Source organism: Acanthochromis polyacanthus, chromosome 1 (genome assembly GCF_021347895.1).
Source record: "Acanthochromis polyacanthus isolate Apoly-LR-REF ecotype Palm Island chromosome 1, KAUST_Apoly_ChrSc, whole genome shotgun sequence".
NCBI classification, from domain to species: domain Eukaryota; kingdom Metazoa; phylum Chordata; class Actinopteri; family Pomacentridae; genus Acanthochromis; species Acanthochromis polyacanthus.
Genome location: NC_067113.1, coordinates 33,679,830 through 33,700,907, shown reverse-complemented (window position 1 = coordinate 33,700,907; position 21,078 = coordinate 33,679,830). Strand labels below are relative to the sequence as shown.

General features: G+C 40.8%; 2 protein-coding genes across 3 annotated transcripts in view; one reads left to right on the top strand and one right to left on the bottom strand.

Annotated features, from left to right (window-relative positions):
• Positions 1 to 21,078, bottom strand: part of brf1a (BRF1 RNA polymerase III transcription initiation factor subunit a) — a 129,006-nt gene that overhangs the window by 81,280 nt on the left and 26,648 nt on the right. For both annotated transcript variants that reach the window (XM_051957835.1, XM_051957838.1), the window contains exons 6-12: positions 19,622 to 19,694; positions 8,634 to 8,783; positions 6,405 to 6,498; positions 6,088 to 6,214; positions 5,867 to 5,906; positions 4,416 to 4,505; positions 1,791 to 2,084 (exon numbers count right to left, since the gene is read on the bottom strand). In XM_051957835.1, coding sequence (XP_051813795.1) covers positions 1,791 to 2,084; positions 4,416 to 4,505; positions 5,867 to 5,906; positions 6,088 to 6,214; positions 6,405 to 6,498; positions 8,634 to 8,783; positions 19,622 to 19,694 — 868 coding nt within the window. The remainder of the gene's footprint in view (positions 1 to 1,790; positions 2,085 to 4,415; positions 4,506 to 5,866; positions 5,907 to 6,087; positions 6,215 to 6,404; positions 6,499 to 8,633; positions 8,784 to 19,621; positions 19,695 to 21,078) is intronic.
• LOC110955891 (BTB/POZ domain-containing protein 6-B-like) lies at positions 11,849 to 18,295 on the top strand. The gene is made up of 4 exons (XM_022201049.2): positions 11,849 to 12,731; positions 14,840 to 14,930; positions 15,049 to 15,167; positions 16,672 to 18,295. The coding sequence occupies exons 1-4, from the start codon at positions 12,337 to 12,339 to the stop codon at positions 17,702 to 17,704; spliced, it is 1,638 nt and encodes a 545-aa protein (XP_022056741.1). The 5' UTR covers positions 11,849 to 12,336; the 3' UTR covers positions 17,705 to 18,295.

Below are 21,078 nucleotides of genomic sequence, written 5' to 3'. Positions count from 1 at the left end.
TTGTTTTCTGCGTTTTCTTTCCATCAAAACCTCGGTTCAGTTTGTTCCACATTTCAGTTCATGTTAACGGTAAATTAAACTCACACAGAGTCTATTAAATAAAAGTCAGTGGGTTTCACTGGTCTTCACAGGAATTTGAAAAAAAAAAAAACTATAAAAAGCACATCAAATAAGACAAACTGTTGGAGACCAGATGCCAACATCTGTTTCCTGAAGGATGGTGAATGTGTGGATGCAGAAATATTTAAAACATGATCTGAATAAACCCGACATCGCCGCACAACCGACAGCCGATAAAAAGCCGAGGCACTCTGTTTTTAAGTGAAATGATATTATAAAGGTAGGAAAATCACGTTTTAACACAGGAACACATTATTTTCAGTGAAAAAAAACACTGTAAATGTGTAACTTTGACGCACTGAGATGCATTTTTAAGAGTTAAATCAACAACTAGAGAAGGAATTTAAGGGAGAGAAGAGTCTAAAATGGGAAAAGTGAACGAAATCGGACAAAAAACAAAACAGGAATGCTCCTAAAACTGTCCAAAAAAAGGCGACAGACGAGTTCAAACACAGACCAGCCTAAAAAGCCACATCAGGGCTGAGAGCTTCTCCCACACATTCCCTTCAAGGATAAAAACATAATAACGGAGGACGAATTTCACACAGAGCTCCGCCAAGCCGAGTTAATTATCACAATTCAACCTGAGAGCGAATTCTTTGACGTGATTATGGATTATTATGGAGATACAGGAAGGTACCAGACGGTGTGATGTTCACATTCTGGAACAGATGCAGTGGAAAATGAGGCCAACAGTGAGTGAAAATGTGGAATTTAAAGGTTTTAATGGCATGTTTTTGGTTTAGAAAAGTGTTTTTAATTGGAAAAAATAAGATTCAGCCTTTTCAACCCAACATGGAAACTTGAGGAGTCATGAACTACAAAATGACACTGAATTAAAACTTCTCCCAAGACTCCTTTATACCAAAAATGTGTCATTTAATCCTTTAAATTCCACATTTTTACTCAGCGTTGACCTCATTTTTTCACTGCAACCAGCAGCAGATTCTTCAGATTTCTTGTCTCTAAATGCTGTTAAATCTTTGATTCACTGAAGTTTGGATCGTTCTGCTGACACAAAGCAGGAAGATCTGAGAAAACTAATCTAAAAACGGTGCAAACAAAAAAACAAATACGATCTAAACGCTGCACAAATCAGCAAACTCTTCCTGTCTCGTTCATTTAGTTTCTGGCGATGTGAAACGAGATCATTCTGCAAAAATAAAATGACATTTATTTGCTGTGAAGGTGGACTAATGTTTGTTTTTTTTGGGTAAAGTTTAAAGAAAAAACTCCACTTGATCAGATGCAAACTTGAAACTGAATTATTATTGTTACAACAGCATTAAAAGTTTTTTTTTCGGCTTTTTCTTCAACAAACAACAGCATTAAAAGTTGTTTTTTTAGGATTTTTCTTCAACAAACAGCATTTTTACTCAGAATGGTGCTGGATTTTTGGTATTATATTATTAACCGGCCATATTTGTAGGTAATTCCACTGGTTTTAGCCAAAAAGAACACACATTATGTAAAACTAAGGCTGGAAACTGTGTTTTTTCATGAAATAGTTTGGCAAGAAAATCAAGTTTTACCTTTTTTCAGGCAGTAAATTATTATTCACATGAAGAAAACTCCACATTTATAACTTCATACACAGAGATGAGTTTTTAAGAGTTAAATCAACAATCAGAGAGCGAGTTTTAAGGAGGAAACGGTTAAACGTGACTCACCGTTCTCCTTCTCCGTGCAGGTGTTGATGGACTCACGGAGGCCCAGGGTGGCCGACGAAGGCATCGGTCCCAGGATGGACTCCAGCGACGGGCCCTTCCTCCTGGGGACGTCCTCCTCCTCTTCCTCCTCCTCTTCTGGCCTCTTCTGCTCCAGTTTGATCAAAGCCTCCAGAGTGAGCTCCTCCAGATCTCTGCCAAAGTGTTTGGCCACGGCCTGGAGCTCGTCGTTGTCCTCGAGTTCTTCACCGTCTGCCGACTTTGACGACGAGGAGAGCATGTCACTGTTTGGAACATCTGCAGAGAGACGAACAAATAGAGTTAAATCAGGTTGAATTTATCCTATTTAAAGATGTTTTTTCTTGTCAGCAGACTCTAAAAACCAACTCACAAATCACTTCTCAGATGAAACACTGGGGGGAAAAAAAAAAAAAAAAAAAGGGAATATCCCGAATATTTGTCGCTACGTCAGTATCCGGATATTACGAATACGAATATTCGGAAATTCGTCTTTAATAGGGCCCGAATATTCGGAGGCCAGAAACCACTATTCAGACCAGCCCTACATTTTACATCTTCTAAACCAAAAATGTGCTCCTAAACCCTTTAAATTCCACATTTTTACTCACTGTTGGCCACATTTTCACTGCAGATGTTAGAGAAATAACTAAAATCCCATAGATTTTGTCCAACTATTATTTTTGAACCAGAATAATTTCACTTTTTCTACACTTGTTGCAACATCTGGACCATTTTTAACTCCTGTGGCAGCTCTCAGTGGAAAAAATGTGTTTTTTTTCTCTCCACTGGATTGCTTTTAATTGGAAAAAAACTTCTCCCAACATTTTTACATATTTTAAACCAAAGATACGTCATTAAACCCTTTAAACTCCACATTTTTGTTCACTGTTGACTTCATTTTCAACTACAAATGTCGTAGAAACAACTACAATCCCAATTATTTTGTCTAAATGTGATCATGGAACCAGAATAATTTCACGTTTTCCACACTTGTAGTAACATCTGGACTGTTTTTAACTTTCACGGCCGCTCATAGGAAGTTAAAAACGGTCGAGATGCTGATATAAAGAGCTGAAGAAAAAAAAGTGAAACTATTCTGTTCCGAGACTACAAACTGAGATAAATGATCACATTCTGACTAAATAAATGGGATGGGAGCCGTGGCCGTCATAATTAAAACTGTCCTGTAATCAGCCGTGATTAAAACGAGTCAGAAAACCAACGGGAGGAATTTACTGGAAGCAGCTGCAGACCCCCGACTGGGAGGAAACGGGGGGATATCTGGAGGGTTAGAGAGAGAAGGAAAAGACAAATGGAGCTGCAGATAAAGAGCCAGAGGTAGAAAAGATAAAGACAAAGAGCGTCAGGAGGTGACAAGATCATTTTCACTAAACCAGCCAACATCTGGATCAGGTTCTGCTGCTGTGTTCGTTTTGAAGCTGCAGACTTCAGAATGACGAGAAAATGTTGGTTTAACCTTCAATAAAGCTGCGACGAACAACTTATTTCATTGTTGATTAATGTGTGGATTGATTTCTCCATAAATCTTTCAGCTGTTTGGTCAGAAAATGGTAAAAAAAAAAAAAAAAAAAAACGTTAAAATCCTAACAACAGAAATGTCTTGTGTAAAAAAAAAATCCAAAAATATTCAGTTTACCGTCGTAGAAGAGGGAAAAAATGAAAATATTCAGATTTTTAGAGGCTGGAATCAAAGAATTTTGGCTTAGAACAGATTAATCTTTTAGCCGTTTGGTCAGAAAACAGTCAAAAATATCAAAATCCCAACATGACAAACATCTTGTTTTGTCCACAACTCAAAGATTTTCAGTTTCCTGTCATAGAAGAGGAAAAAAAACACACAAAATATTCTCATTTTAGAAGCCAAAATCAAAGAACTTTGACTTTGAACAGATAAATCTTAGATCTGTTTTGTCTGAATATGTTGAAAAATATCAAAATCGATGCAACAAAAGTCTTATTTTGTAAGAAAAGATCTAAAAATATTCAGTTTACTGTCACAGAAGACGAAAAAAAACAAAATATTCACATTTAAGAGGGTGACATCAAAGAATTTGGACTTTTATGGATAAATCAAGCATCTGTTAGTGAAACATATCCAAATTCTAACACCACAAATGTCTTTTTCTGGAAAAAAAAAGTCCCCAAATATTCAGTTTACTGTCACAGAAGAGGAAAAAACCTGAAAATATTCACATTTAAAAGGCTGAAATCAAAGAATTTTGACTTTGAACAGATTAATCTTTTAGCCGTTTGGTCAGAAAATGGTAAAAAATGTCAAAGAACTACTCAAACCAAATTATCAACTAGCAAAATTGCTGGTTATTAAGTTAATATTTGACCAATGAACAACTAACGGCTTAATATTTCCCCTCAATTGGCATCAAAAGTGCAACATTTCCTTCTAAAAAAAACGGACAACAAAACCAAATTTGTGTTATTATTGAGCACAAACTACAACCAAAACCAAACTGTTTGCAGATGCAGATTTTTAAAAACCTGAACATTTAGAAATCCCATCCTACCCTCCGAAAAACCACCTCCTCCAGCACCTGAACACGTTTGAAGATGACTTCTGGAATAACTCACCTCTAGTGTAGGCGGCGTAAATCCCTCTCAGTTTGGGTCGGCTGTTCTCGAGCTCAGCGTCGATTTCATCCTGATATTCCTGAATTTCATCTGTTGAAGAAAACCATTGACAAAAAAGTTATTCAAACCAAGGAATTATCAAAATAGTGAGAAGATTTTAATGGTCGATTAAATGTTGCAGCTCAAGCCTTCATCAGTCAGCTGTAGTTTAAGCTACCGTTTGTCTTGCTAAGACACTAATATTAGCTTTTAGTTCTGCTTGATGATGGGCGTTATGAGGTAAAAAGATCCGCCCACTTTCCCTGTCATGGACCAGCAGGGTGGTGGCAGTATCATCTCTGGATGCTTCACACAGAATGAGGAGGATTACCTCCACATTCTTCAGAAAAACCTAAAACCATCAGCAGAAGGTTGATCTTGGACACAGTGGGATGTTTCAACAAGACAATGAGCCCAAACACACATCAGACGTAGTAAAGAAATGGTTCCATCAGGCTGGAATGAAGGTTCTAGATGGTCTCCCCAAAGTCCTGACTTAAACCCATCAAGAACCTGAAGAACCAAGATAAGTTTAGTTGAACTGAACCAGTTCTGTCCAGAGGAGTCAAAGATAAACCACAAGATTGCAGACAGAAAACGGAACTGAAGTGAGGTGGAAATGGATAAATTTTACCAAATATTGGGATTACTGTATGTATATTTTTGATCCAACAGATTTCCAGAAGACCTTTAATTAATCCATGAAAGAACCAAAATGCATGATTATGTTTCATAGACAAAGATTCAAGTGCTTTTATGGTTCAATCAGAGAAAATTCTGATTCCTAGGAGTCTTTGGGAACTCCAGACTGTCATGATAAAGATGGTCTTTACATGTGGATGTAAACTGTTGTTCTTGACCAAATGTTCTCATAAATGGTATCATTGGAATCCTTGACCATGAAAACGTGTTTGGATAAAAATATAGGAAGCAACATACCTAATTTTATAAAGTCTTTCAAGGCGTTTTGGTTCTTTTTCTGTAAACGTTCAAGTTTCCAAACTCTGCACCAAGTTTCAAGCGTTCATGAAAAAGTGAAAACATCAGCAGGACTAAAAAAAGATTCCTGGATGAAGCCTGGAAAGCAGGAATTGGAGCAGACGGAGCAACTCTTCCCTAAAATGATGTGAATTAGACATGCAGAGTTTGGCTTTTTGTGTTCTTCTGAGAATTGGCCTCCTCCGATCCATAATTACGCCATAATACGTAGTAACTTAACGGACGGTTAATTGCAGGCTGTGGAGAAATGAAATCATGTAAAAACCAAGGAGCTCCTTCCTCTCTGAGCTTTAGTTATATTTTAGTCGAGTTCACCCAAACAGCATTGAAGAAAACAACCAAACTTTGTCTTTTTCCGTGTTTTTAACGACTAACAGAATTAGATGTTTCCAATGTGATGAAGGATTTCATACCTGAGACTTCATCGATCTTCTTCCTCAGCTCCATCTCCAGCTGGAGGGAAAAGACAAAGAAGACTTTTCTTAAACCAGCAGTGAAATTACAATTGAATAAAAAACCCTTCAGAATAAAAGAACAAGGCGACCTTGTTGGTGCTGAAGCTATTTGATTTTCGACTCGAACATAAAGATGATAAAAAGTGTTTTTGGTGATAGTTTGGTGTCAGAATTCTCACCTGTTGGGCTTTTATTTTCTTCAGTCCGGCGGTGAAACATGGTGGGTCGCACTCCTGGTCCAGATCTACCTTCATGAACTCCTCGATGGTCAGCTGACTGGTGGGCGTGTCCTCAAACTCCACCAATCTGAGGCGGAAATTAAACGTAAATTAAGATTCGACACAAAAAAACTCTGATGATTTACAAAAGTATCAGTCTAATGCAGTAGTTATTAAATATGGGGCTCGTTTTGGCAAAAACACCAGATTTTCATACTAAATTCTTCAAATATTAAATTTTTTTTAAACTTATTTCTCCACAAACTTCCTCCACCGACCTTTTTCTAAGCGTCGCTTCACAAACTTTCACGATGCTGATGATTTCTTTGATGGTGCGACGGAAGTCGTGGAGACGAGCGGCTACGAGAAGAGCTGAGAAAAACACAACATGACGACATTAAACCAACAAATAATGAAAACAATACTTTATCTGTGCGTACGTCTATCTGTCTGTTAGCAACATTACTCTAAAACAGACCAACAGATTCGGATGAAGCTTTCACAGAAGGTCAGAGATGACACAATGACCAAGTGATTAGATTTTGGCAGTGATGCGGCTAATTGATTAGATTGTGGGGGTGTTTGAGTTCCATCAATTCCTGCCACCCGCTCCATATAGGAGGTCCTTGACTTACGTCGGAATTCGGTCCTGACAGTCCGACATAACACGATTTTCGCCCGTCAGTGTTTCGCCCTTTTCTGAGCGTTTCCATGGAGATGGCTTTTCTTCGAAGCTCTGCCATCAGAAGAGTCTGACATTTGCCTGGGAGCCATAATGAAGGGCAAAAAGTTTCCAAAAAATCAACACAAACGAAAGAAAGCGAATGTAGCACACAGCAATGTGGCGTACAATCAGTGAACGTAAACAAAGTCGTCTTCCGTGTATAGTGTCGTCCGCTCCGTTCGCCAACTAGTTCCTGCGCAAAATTTGTCTTATTGTCACAAACACCGTATATGGAACAATGGAACAAGACTTTCTGAATAAATTCATGGGAGACAGCAATGTAATCTCAAAACGCCGTAGGTCGAGGACGTCATAAACCGAGGACCTGCTGTATTTAGGTCACATGATTCAGCATCCGTACATAACGTACACATGTATAACACACACCTGTGCTCAGAGCAAGGTCATTTTGTTTGTGGGTACATCTATATTCAACATTCTATGTTGCTGTGATTTCTGATCATCAATAACTAATCAACAGATGCTGCATTTCTAAAATGCCATATGGGGGAATGAGCAGCCTTGGAGGAGGACTGATCCGAGTGCTTTTCTACTTTCTGAATGTTCTGCTGCAGTTGGTGTGAAACATCTGAGCTCAGACGTCGTCAACCTGAAGCCGAAGCAGCTTCTTCTGCTTCCTGCATGTTTACGCTCACGGTTTTAATTTTCTCTGTTCCTCTGCTGCATCGCCTGAATAATTAATCGCTCATCATAAATCATTGAGGAGGAAACGACTCGGATGGGAGAAGGAAAAGTTTGTTCCGAAATCTGATGCGAACACCAGAGTGGACACAGCGATTGGTTTCTCTGAGGACAGACGAGCGTTTTAGACCCTTTAAAGTGATGAACGAGGAGGCTAACGCTGCGTTCAGGAGCCGGCGGCGGCTTCAGGAGCTGCTGGTTTGGAGGCGACGGCGGTGAAGTGTTTGCCAAAGTCCTCAGTGGAGCTAAAAGCCGCCACTTCACTCCTAACAGCTGCTGGATGGAAGCAGCAGCAGCATCTATCTTTTAACAGGCTCCAGAGCGAAGTCTAATGACGGTTATATAAGTGTTCCCCTTCAAGGCTCGCGCTGCAATTCATTGCATAATATTAGTGTTGTTGGTACTCCTTTTAAAAACTGTTTTTGTGTGGAGGCGGACTGCAGGCTGCCTCGTCCTTCAGCCTTTAAGGTGGAACTGTGGAAAACACCTCAAAACTAAACACCGTACTGAGTGTTTCAGTCTCATACTGTCACTTATTCATAGAAATATAATAAAATATAAGATAGAACACACAGAAAGTTAATATTCCTCCTGTATTCTGCATTTTTTGCCTCCTACTGCCATATCTGTGATGTCATTTTTTTAATATCTGTTTGAAATTTAACCCTTTGAACTTCAAAATCCAAAAGCAGATCTTTTTAATCCTTTTTTTAATCCCAAAATTTGCTGGTTCAACAAAACAAAACATATTAAGGTATAATTTAGCATTTTTCTAGTATTAAAAAAAACATGAATAACTCAGAAAATAATCAGCAGATTTAACGTCAGAACCCCCAAACCTGTCAGAGCAATAAGAATTTTATGTATTTAGCACTTTCAAATCAAAGTACTTTACAGAGCAAGCAACATAAATTATAAAATGATAACTGATAGAGGGATTGAAAGACGTCTGTGCTTTAAAATATTGTGAAAATTCCTCCATTTATCAGAGAGCGTTTAAATTGAGGGTAAATCATTTTCCCGTCCTGAAGAACACCACCAACCTGCGTTAACAACAGCCGGTATATGCCACCTACTTTACCTGCTCCACAGAGTCCTGCAGGCCTCCGTCCAGTATGCATCCAGTCCCTCTTCATCCTCTGGACCAGTCGCATCGCCGTCATCGACACCTCGTGGTTCTTCTCTCCAAACTCCAGCAGCTGAGCGAAGCGAGGGATGTACAGGCAGGGGTCTGGACGAGAGAAGACACAGGGTTAATTTAAAATCTTCTTTTAGCTTCCCTGATAAACCAGTTTTAATAAACTGCTATAAAACAAACAGCTGCAGAGGATTTAGGAACATTTTCAATGTAGTCTCTAAATGAGCTGCAGTAAGTAGAGATGTCAGGATGCTAATCCAGAAGACAGTGATTTTATAGAAGCTTTGACAACCCCATTTCTGGAGTATTTTATGAGTTTTATTGCTTTTTATAACATGTAAATATTAACTTCTGAACCCTGAAACCCATCATGTAGATTAAAAAGTTGTTTAAACAACTAGAAAGAGGCACAAAATGACCACAAAACATACTAAACAATTAGAGACCCCAAATGACCACAAAAACACACTAAACAACGACAGAGGCACAAAATGACCACAAAAACACACTAAACAACGACAGAGGCACGAAATGACCACAAAAACACACTAAATAAATCTACAAATGCACAAAACGATGAAAACAATGCCAACACAATCCACAAAGGCACATAAAACATACACACAGATGCACGAAATTACTTAAAAGGTTGAAAATTGACAATTTCTGACGAAAATATTACATTAAACCCTGCAGCAGGTGTTCTGAGGTTTGATCTGATTAATTTCTGAGTTAAATGTCGTCCAGTAGGATAAAATGATTTTATTACCTCCGCCAAGGAGGTTATGCGATCGGGTCCGTTTATTTATTTGTCTGTCTGTGTGCGTGTCTGTGGACGGGATTTCTCGGAAACTACTTGTCGGATCTTCATACAATTTTCACCAGAGGTGGATCTTGGCCCAGGGAAGACTCCATTCAAATTTTGTGTTGATCCGGATAAGGATCTTCCCTTGGCGGAGGTCAGAAATCTCGGATTGCTCGTTTTGTTGCGTTTTTGAATAAACATGCAACATAAAAGGATTCTGACAACGTATGTTAATGTTTAGGTTAAATGTAGTTGGAATTTTCCCAGCAGAATTGGAGAGGATTCGTTCTTGAACTGTCAGAAAGTTGCAACTCCTACGATTGTGTCTGTTTTTACAGTTTCTGCTTCCGATAATTGGTGTAATTTGGGTGATTTTTTTCAACCCTCTGGGGTTCGGAGGGTTAATAATGAAATTAGGAGGAATCCTGTTTCCACTGCAGACAAAAACTAAAGTTTGGTGCTGAGACTGTGACGGTGGAGTCGAATATCTCTGAAGTCTCCGGTTGGAGAGCGATCCAGTGGAAAGCTGGTAATCGGATCCAGGCCGATCCCTTCCCCCTCACCGTGTAATGATACGTCTGCAGAGCTGGTCATCGCCGAGCAGAACCAGGCTGAGAAAATAAAAAAATCCACCTCAAATCCTCCTCCGCTGTCGAGTGTAATCAATCTGCGGCGCTCAAACAGCCCAGGAGTCATTCTGTGATGGAGTGCTGCACTTTACCTTCTTCGTGTTCCTACTTTCCCTCCACCTACCTCACCTACATTCCCCAAAATTACTCTGACCACCTCCAGAGAAGGGCCGCAAACTTTCTCCTTTCAATCAGCCGAGGGAGCAGAGCCGCATGAATAGCATTAAAGTTTTATCACACGGAGGGACGCCGCTCCAAAATCCAAAACTACAACCGACTCTGGTCCGTGGAGGGGACAGGAACAAGTCTCACAGTTTCATTTTCTCCAATAAATTTAATTTAATAAATGGCAACACTGGAAAGAGACACGAAACCTAATTACGCTTTAGATTAGTGAAGTATTCTCTGATGTTCAGCTCCACTGAGTTGAAACATTCAGACATGAGCTCATTCTGTCCGTTTGGTCGGTTTTCTGCAGGAATAACAAAGATACACCAAAAAATATATATCAGAGTACAATCTAACTTATACTGTAGTAAAAAGTGCATTGATTTGGGCTCAAACACTCATGTAGAGACATAAAACAAACAGAAGGTGCTCAAAATGAACCACAAAAACACACAAAACAACAACAAAGACACTAAATGATCATAGGGACACAACAAACAAACATAAGAAGACAAAAATGCCCAAAACAGAGAGAGAATGATAAAGACACACAATACATCCACATGGACAAATACAAAATTACTCAGACAAAACGATCATAAACGGGCACGAAATGACAAGGTCAACAGAAAACAAATAAAACAACCACAAAGAAACGCGAAACGACAGGAAAAAATATAATGAAAAAAACAAGACACAAAACAATCACATGGACAAACAAAACATTTAAAGAGACAATAAATGACAAAACAACCACAAACAAAATGACTACAAAAACACAAACAACCACAGGACAAAATGATTAAAAAAAAGACACAAAATGACAAAATATGCACAAAACAAACACAAAGACACAAAAACGAACTCAGACACACAAAATGACAAAATTTAGACAAGACAAACCCAAAGAGACACAGAAGGACAGTAGAAAACAAATAAAACTACCACAAAGAAACACGAAATGACAGGAAAAACACACAAAATGACAAAAAAACTGACGAAACAATCACACAGACACAAAACAATCACATGGTCACACAAAACATTTTTAAAGGGACACTAAATGACTACAAAGAGACAATACATGACAATAAACACAAAACAACCACAAACAGACAGAAAAAAAATGACCACTAAGAGTTGCAAAATGACCACAAAAACACACAAAACCACAAACCGACAAAATGACCACAAAGACACACAAAACGACAAAATATGCACAAAACAAACTCAGACAGACACAGAAAGACTGTAAAAATCACCCAAAACAACAGAAAATATACGTATTATGGAGCTAAAATGTCCCCTAAAGCCCTTCTATAAGAAGGTGTCCGGGTTCCCCCCTCGGTCCTCGGCCTCCACTGTCTCTGGATCCGGCCCTGCTGGTCACCGGCAGGGGGCGGAGTCAGCCCGTCTGTCCGGTGACGTACTCTGCGGAGCTGCTGGGGGCTGAGCTTCTCTCCTGCTGACGTCGGCGCGGTGCGTGGTTCTTATTGGTCCTCGGCGAGCCCTGGGCGTCCGAGAAGATCACGACTAAAAAAAAAAAAAAAAAATCAGAAAAAATAGAGCGGAGCCGAAAAAGTCCGACAAATGAGTGTTTACGGCGGAGGAGGACGGAGGCAGCGGGGCAGCGCAGCGGGCTTCTGGTCGGTGGACAGCCGGTGAAACACGGACTAATATCGGTGAGGATTATCTCCAGGCGGCGGGAGGAGCAGCGGCGACTCTCCGGATTAACACACTCGCTGGAAAAGGGAAAACAGGCGACGCTCGGAGGACGTTCCTCGGTCCGGGAGGATGAGCTGACCGCCAGGGAGCCGAGCGAAAGTGTTTGCGGTCGAAGTTGGACGCGCAGGAGGGAAGCGACTCCACCGGGCCTGGACGGATTTTACATGTCGGAGGGTAAACTTGGCTGTCGGTGCCGTTTTAAAGCGGCGTTATAGGAGCGAATTACAAGAAACCGTCCGCCGTCGCTCCGTCCGTGTCGACCCCCGAAGCGAGTCCGCTCACCGGGAACTAACGCGAAGCAGCCCGGTCTCTTGTGCCGATGCCAACGGCAGACTGCAGGTTGCTCCATCATGGCCGGATCATGAGGTGTCTCACGTACCTCCTGCTACTTCCAGAAACCCTGAAAAAGTCCAAGAAGCTGCCGGGCAGGCTGCCGGTCTGTTATGAGATCCTGACTCTGTCCCTGTCGAGCAAGAAGAAGCAGCAGCAGAAGGAGAAGATGGCTGCGGAGCTGTACCCCGCCAACACCAACAACACCAACCTGGCCAACGGCACCACGGTGGCGGACACCGAGAAGACCAAGGAGGCGCCGGTGTGTCAGGCCAGCAGCAGCAGCAGCAGCTCGGCGACCACCCCGACCACCCAGCAGAACATCAACAACAACAACGTAGACCCACCCAGCTGGCAGTGCAGCCACCCCACACTCAGAGAGAGGTACCGGATCCGTCTGTAAAATGTCACTAATGTCCGCCAAAGTGGCCCAAAGTCTTAATAAAGTCAGAACAGCTCAGTACGGAGAGTTTGCAAAGAGGAGAAAGCTGCAGAGAGGCTTCTATTTGGAACTATTCCTCCAGGATCCGTCTATAAATAACACCTGCTGGATATGTCTGATATGATGCAGGTGTAGGCTCAGTTCAAGACGACAAAAACAAACCTTTGGTCCAAAAAATGTCAGAAAAAAAGCTGAAAATGTCTGTCAGTGTTTCCCAAGATGACAAATTTAGTCTACAACTCAAAACTAACCAGATTACTGCAATAGAAGAGGACAGAAACTGGAAAATATTCACATTCAAGAACAATTTAGTCTATAACATATCAGAAAAAAAGGTAAGAAACATCAATGGATAATTTTTAAGATGACAAATTTAGTGTATAACCCAAAAATAATCAGTTTACTACAATTAAAGAGGAAATAAACCAGAAAATGTTCACATTTAAGAACTATCTGGTGTATAAAATGTTAGAAAAAAGTAAAGAATGTCCACTTATTTCCCAAGATGACAAATTTTGTCAACATCCCAAAGATAGATAGTTTACTGCATTGAAATAGGAAAGAAACTAAAATATATTCACATTTAAGAACCATTTGGTCTCTAAAAGGTCAGAAAAAAAGTGAAAAATGTCCATTAGGGTTTCCAAAGATGGCAGTTTTTGTCTACAAATCACAGATTATCAGTTTGCTGCTGGAAAGAAACCAGAATAAAGAAATGTAAGAAGCCCAATGGGCATCTTTTAAGATGACAAATTCAGCCCACAGCCTAAAAATTCAGTTTACTACAATAGAAAAGGAAGTAAACTAGAAAATATATTAATTAAAGAACTGTTTGGTGTATAGAATGTGAGAAAAACTGTCTCATTGTTTGTCAAGATAAGAAATTTAGTCTACAACTCAAAAATAATCAGATTAAAGAAGAAAGAAACCAGAAAATGTACTCATTAAAGAACCATTTGGTGCATAAAATGCCAGTTCAAGATAACAAAACCCAACATTTGGTCCATAAAAATTCAGAAAAAAAAAGCAGAAAATTATCCATTAGTGTTTCTTAAGATGACAAATTTGGTCCACAGCCCAAAGATAATCAGTTTACTGCAATAAAAGAGGAAATATTCACATTAAAGAGCCATTTCTTCCATTAGATGTAAGAAAAAGCTGAGAAACATCTGTTAAATCTGGTCCAGAACCTAAAAATGATCAGTTGCCTGCAACAGAGGAGGAGAGAAACCAGAAAATGTTCACATTTAAGGAGCTAAAATCACAGAGTTTAGACTGTTTTTCTTTATAAAGTCACTCAAACTGGTTGTTCAATGATCAGAAAAGTTGTAGATTCATTTCATCGTTGACATCGGTGGTTGTTTATTCTAAAGAACTGGTTGTGTTGCTACAGATTAATAACACGTCATTCCCAAATATCTTGTTTTGCCCACAAGATTTTCAGCTTAAAGTCACAGAGAAGTAAAGAAATTTTGAAATATTCACATTTTAAAAGTTGAAATCAGAGAATTTTGGCATTTTTCCTTTAAAAAAATGACCCAAACTGATTATTTATTGTCAGAATAGTTGATTAATCGATGAATAGCTGCAGCTTTAGTGATAACATCTCTGAGAAAAGCAAAACCACTACAGCTAGCAGCTAGCCTCAGCTCCAGTCGCCTACATTTGGACTATTCCTGCTTTATAAGTAGCTAAAAATGCTAAACTCTAGCTTGAATGCTAACTGTGTGAGCAAACAATCAGCTGTTTTGTAACCTGACGTGGCACGAGCCCTCGAATGTTAATCGTTTGTTTTTAGCCTCATATCATTTGTTGATTTGCCAAAACCAGACATTTAAAAATGTCACCATGCGCTCTGGGAACCTGTGATAGATCGTGTTAAAAATGACATCCCCCCCCCAATAACGGGCTGAGGGATTAATTGGGAACGCAGCGAGCCGTCCTCTGCAGCCAAAATAACCAGAGTCTCCGGGTAAACACAGTGTGGGAGGACTGGGTGTTATACTATAATCAAAAATGATTAAAAAAAACTGCTGCTCTGCTCTTTTAGGAACGCCTTGATGTTCAACAACGAGCTGATGGCTGACGTCCACTTCATCGTCGGGCCTTTGGGGGGATCGCAGAAGGTGCCGGCGCACAAGGTAAACAAACAAACACCCGGTCTGAGTTTAAACGTGTTCGCAGGGAAGCAGTTTGTAGAAGACGAGCTCCTGCTGAACTCCTCTGACGCACGTTTCCTCCTCCTTCCTCCCCTCCCAGTATGTGCTGGCCGTGGGAAGCTCCGTCTTCTGTGCCATGTTTTACGGCGATCTGGCGGAGGAGGAGTCCGAGATCCATATCCCAGATGTGGAACCTGCTGCTTTTCTAATTCTGCTGAAGTAAGCCGCTCGCCGTTCGCCCCTCACACGAGCCAACCAGAAGCAGGGATGACAAGCGCAGTCAGTGTCACTTCAAAGCGTATTATTACTCATCCAAAGCTGAGCAGAGGCGAATGCCAAAACGCTGCGAGCGCCAGAGAGCAGAGGCAGCAGCAGCTCTGTAATTGCTGGTTTTCTCAGCGCTCTTTGTTCAAGTAGAAACAGACTAGTAGTTATAAATATCGCTGCTTTTTGTCGCTCGCGCAGGAGCTTTGGCTTAAGACGGCACAGTGGACTTTTGGGCCTTTTGGAGAAGTCGTCATTCAGGTCTTTCTGGGATAAAAAAGATGATCATTTCTCTCCCAACCCATTTGGAAATTTAGCCCACAGCCCCCCCAAAAAAGTCAGTTTACTGAAATAGAAAAGGAAAGAAACCTTAAAATATACTCATTAAAGAACTGTTTAGTGTATAAAATGTTCGGAAAAAGGTCTGTCATTGTTTGTCAAGATGAGAAATTTAGTCTACAACTCAAAAAATAATCAGTTTACTGCGATTAAAGAGGAAAGAAACCAGAAAATATACTCATTAAAGAACCGTTTGGTGTATAAAATGTCTCTCATTCTGTCTCAAGATGAGAAATTTAGTCTACAACTCAAAAAATAATCAGTTTACTGCAATAGAAAGGGAAAGAAACTAGAAAATATACTTATTAAAGAACCCTTATAGTGTATAAAATGTCAGGTAAAAGGTGAAAAATGTCTCTCAATAGGTCTCAAGATGCGAAATTTAGTCTACAGCACACAAAATAATGAGTTTACTGCGATTAAAGACGAAAGAAACCAGAAAATATACTCATTAAAGAACCGTTTGGTGTATAAAATGCCAGTTCAAGATAACAAAACCCAACATGTGGTCCATAAAATGTCAGAAAATGCCTTCAAAGTTGGTTATTTGGCTCAGATATTGTTTCTTAAAGTAGTTGTTGATCTGTGCACGTTTCGCTGACAGTATTTAAAACAGAATATATTAGATCTATTTGGCATGCAAAGCTCTGCTTCAGGAAAGTACAGCCCACATCAATAACTACAGAGCATTATTTGAGAATTTCCTATACTTGTGTGGATCTGCTGTAGAAAGAAAGTCATCATGGCCACAATCTCTCCAAAAGTTGTTAATTCTGACGTCATTTAGTGTTTCTTTTAGTTGAGTCTTGTTAAATTAAAACAGGTGAACACTGGTCCAACATGAGGTTCAACTCAACCACTTAAACACAGAAATGAAAGGAGGAGTCATCATGTCCATTATGAACAGTCCTCCCATGTTTGCAGCATCATTGACACCAAAAGTTGTTGGAAACTTCTGATGTAGTGTTTTTAAGAAAGCACTGTGGACTGTCTAGTCGTCAAACAGTCTTCTTCCATTTTGCTGCAGCTCATATTACGTCTTTTTACTGGATGATCTGTGTGGACATCAGTGCCAGTAGGTTTGTTTTTCCCTAACTGAAGGCTCTTCTCCTTCCTGCAGGTACATGTACAGCGATGAGATCGACCTGGAGGCGGACACGGTGCTGGCCACCCTGTACGCTGCCAAGAAGTACATCGTCCCGGCGCTGGCCAAAGCCTGCGTCACCTTCCTGGAGACCAGCCTGGAGGCCAAGAACGCCTGCGTGCTGCTGTCCCAGAGCCGCCTGTTCGAGGAGCCCGAGCTGACGCAGCGCTGCTGGGAGGTGATCGACGCCCAGGCCGAGCTGGCGCTGCGGTCCGAGGGCTTCTGCGAGATCGACCTGCAGACGCTGGACATCATCCTGCGCAGGGAGACGCTCAACACCAAGGAGGTGGTGGTGTTCGAGGCGGTCATGAACTGGGCGGCGGCGGAGTGCAAGAGGCAGGGATTAGGGCCGACCACCCGCAACAAGAGAGAGGTGCTGGGCAAGGCGCTGTTTCTGGTTCGGATCCCCACCATGAGCCTGGAGGAGTTTGCCAACGGGGCGGCGCAGTCCGACATCCTGACGCTGGAGGAAACGCACAACGTGTTCCTGTGGTACACGGCGGCTAAAAAGCCCCAGCTGGACTTCCCTCTGAGCGCCAGGAAGGGCCTGGCTCCTCAGAGGTGCCACCGCTTCCAGTCCTCGGCCTACCGGAGCAATCAGTGGCGCTACCGCGGCCGCTGCGACAGCATTCAGTTCGCGGTGGACAAGAGGATCTTTATCGCCGGTCTGGGGCTGTACGGGTCGAGCGGCGGCAAGGCCGAGTACAGCGTGAAAATCGAGCTGAAGAGACAGGGGGTGATCCTGGCGCAGAACCTCACTAAGTTTGTGTCGGACGGGTCGAGCAGTACGTTCCCGGTGTGGTTCGAGCACCCGGTCCAGGTGGAGCAGGACGCCTTCTACACGGTGAGCGCCGTGCTGGACGGCAACGAGCTGAGCTACTTCGGCCAGGAGGGCATGACGGAGGTGCAGTGTGGGAAGGTGACGTTTCAGTTCCAGTGCTCGTCGGACAGCACCAACGGGACCGGAGTCCAGGGAGGACAGATCCCAGAGCTGGTGTTCTACGCGTGAGCCGCAGACGGACGCTCCCTCCCAGCCTTCAACGTAATGTAGCATTAAAGACACTTGAGTAACGTCACACTAAATGGCCTGGCTAGTTCTCTGAGAGACTCTTTTAAAAAGCTGCGGAGCTGTCGTTTTATCTTATTTAATTTAATGTTATTTTTTTATTTAAGAAGCTGATTTAACGTTATTTGCTCTGACGCTTGTGTTGGAGGGCTGCGGCTGCTGTAGGAACAACATTAACAGTGATCCGCGGTTATGTAATCACGCTGAGCTCCACAACTGGAACAAGTAGGGACTGCTTCAAATCATGTAACTGCAAGTCTGTCTAGGATGTTGTTACTGTAGTCCAAAGCAGCAATATTACACCAGGAGCAAACTTTATGTAGTGTTATGATTCTAAATGCAAAAAAAACAAAAAAAAAAACAAGTAGAAATCTGGTTGAGTTGTTTTGCACTTGAGAGGACGGCCTCAGAAACGTTGTGTCTTTTTGTAAAATACAATTTAACTGTCAACAGCTTGATGCTGTTAGAGACCAGATGTGTTCTGTACAAGAATGCTTATACACCTGACGATGAAACATAAAGGTTATAATGTGATCCAACGCGCAGATGTCACATCATTATGTCATCTGGGGAGAGGGACGGGGATTAGAGGGGCTGCAGCGCCCTCTGGTTACTGCAGGAGGAACTGCAGCAGAAACACGGAGCTTTGGATGGATTAATGGAGGGGTCTGATGGGCAGAACTCCAGGGGCTGAGGGCTCAAAAGGGTCCTCTGGTCATTTTTCAAGTGCACAACTCTTGCTGGAAGCCACAGAGCTCGACGTTTCTTTTCACAACCTTCAAATATCTGCTGAATCAGAGCTCCACCTGACGTTTAGTTAGATTTTAGCTGCGCTGTGCACATTAAGAAGACAGTAAATCTGGATTTAAATCAACAAAACACAATATTTCAGTTATATCTGACATGCAAAGCTCTGTTTTAAGTAAGTAGACCCAACATCAGCAGTTTGCTGCAGTTTAGTTCTATGGAAACATGGAGCTTGTGCAGCTTTGGATGTATTAACGGAGAGGTCTAACGGGCATATCTTCAGTGGACAAAGGTTCAAGAAAGTCTTCAGGTGTTTTAAAGTGAACATTTATTACTGGAAAGTCATAGAGCTTTAAATTTCTCATCCTAAAGCTCAAATATCTGCTGAATCAGAGCTTGTTCTGACATTTATTTTCAGATTTTAGCTGCACTGAGAACATTCAGGAGTCAGTAAATCTGCATTAAAATCAGAAAGACACAATATGTTAGATATATTTGACATGCAAAGCTCTGTTTTAAGTAAGCAGACCCAACATCAGCGGTTTGCTTCCACATTTAAACTGCTGTTTAGTGGAGCTTGTGCAGCTTTGGATGGATTAATGGAGGGGTCTAACGGACAAACCTTCAGTGGACAAAGGTTCAAGAAGGTCCTCAGGTGTTTTAACATCATACAGCTTAAAATTTCCCATCCAGACCCTCAAATATCTGCTGAATCAGAGCTTAATCAGACTTTAATTTTATAATTTTGTTCATTTTCTCTTCATTTGGCTGCACTGTGCACATTTAGAGGTCAGTAAAGGGCTTTAATTTTAAATATTTTATATTTCCAGGAATGTAAGGTGATAAAAAACAGCAAACTGTCAGATTTGGATCAATATTTTGATGAGATACCATGATTTGAAGCTCATTTTTGGTTATTTTTCACAACATGTGATGTAATTTTTGTTATTTTTTAGAAGAAAACGCGTCTTTCCGACCTGCTGGTGGGTTTTCTGGTTCAGAGGGTTTAAATAACTCGTAGCTGCGGCTCTTTCACAATAATTTATCCCCATATTCCGCATCAAATATGAGGCGGAAGGCACATGACAGCAGAAAAGAGGTGGAGTTTAGTACCTATAGCTGGAGCGTTGATGCAGAGCTCTCGGGCCAGAACGAGGAACGTTTTTCCCAAGACAAAGACGTTGACCTGCAGGAGAAGATGAAGAACACGATGAGTTTAAGCGTGGATGAAGAGGACTTTGATTTGTGCGACTCTGGAGCTGAAACGGTGCCGTTTGTTGCGTCAGCGGCACGTTAAACGTTCCCGTTACATAACTGACCCGAAGGTCGCGGAACATTTCGTCTCAATATGTGTGATTAAAAGCTGAGCCTCGAAGGGATTTGAAGGTTTCCTCCAAATCCATTAATTTCTGATCAAAATATCTGCAGCTTCTGATCGATTTCTGTCCCAACCGGAGATTGAACCTCACAGCTCTCTGCGGTTTCAGCTTATTTTGGTGTTTTTTTTCTTTACGTTGAGGTGACTCCAGTGACCTTCCTGGATCTAAAAGGAGGTTTATTTTCATCAGCACAATAATAACACGGGATTTCAAGGAAAAGAAAAAAAAAAATCGCAAAAAGGAACAAAAAACGTAAGCAATATAAAGCCCCATACTTCTAATAATAATGACTAGAACTCAATCATCTACATAAACACAGTTATGATGCTGTAAATCATAAAAGAAGGACAAAATGAAAGTAGAACTTCTTTGATAATGTTTTTTTCTGAGCAAACACTGCCTGCAGTTCAGCCAAATCCACATGTCCAGCTTCATTCCACACAGGTTTTTAATAGCAGCTCTACATTCTGCAGGTGTTTTACTACGTACATTTTTACAAACTCAACGTTTCTCTCTACTCTCTACTGTTTCACCGTGCTTAAAGTATCTTTAAAATTGACCCAGGAAGTGTCCAGAACTCCTTAAAACGAGTTAAAAATGACTCAGAATTTATCCAAAATGACACTTTTTGAGTCATTACGGACATTTTTTAGTCCCGTTTTGTGTCTCTGCTCATCATCAGTAGAAAGATGTTTCTCCATGCTGAATGTATCTCCAACAGCTTGCTGCTCTGTTCACAGTTTCTGAGCCGTGCCGCTTTCATTTTATTGATTTTACAGTTTTTGACCTCAAAATTACATCATTTTACCGCACTGATATCGGCAAAAAACAAGGTTAAAAACTGTTAATGGTGTCCACATAGAAAAATCACATTTTCTCTAAATAGTATTTATTATTTTCTAAATAAATTATATATTTTTTCAACATTTGTAAAAAAAACCAAAAAAAAGCTATTTTCCAGATTTTAAATATCTAATAAAATCACAGAAATAGTATTAATTTATATGTTGACTGTAAAAAAGAAACCTGTAAGTAAAGTTTACATTAAAAATCTGAACTTTTATGAACAGTTCTTTGAGATTTTTCAACATTAGACCCTAAAATTACACATTTTACTGTATTTAAATTCATAACAAAAAACCTCATTTTACAGCTATTTGCTGTAATTTGCAAAAAAAATATGGATTTAAA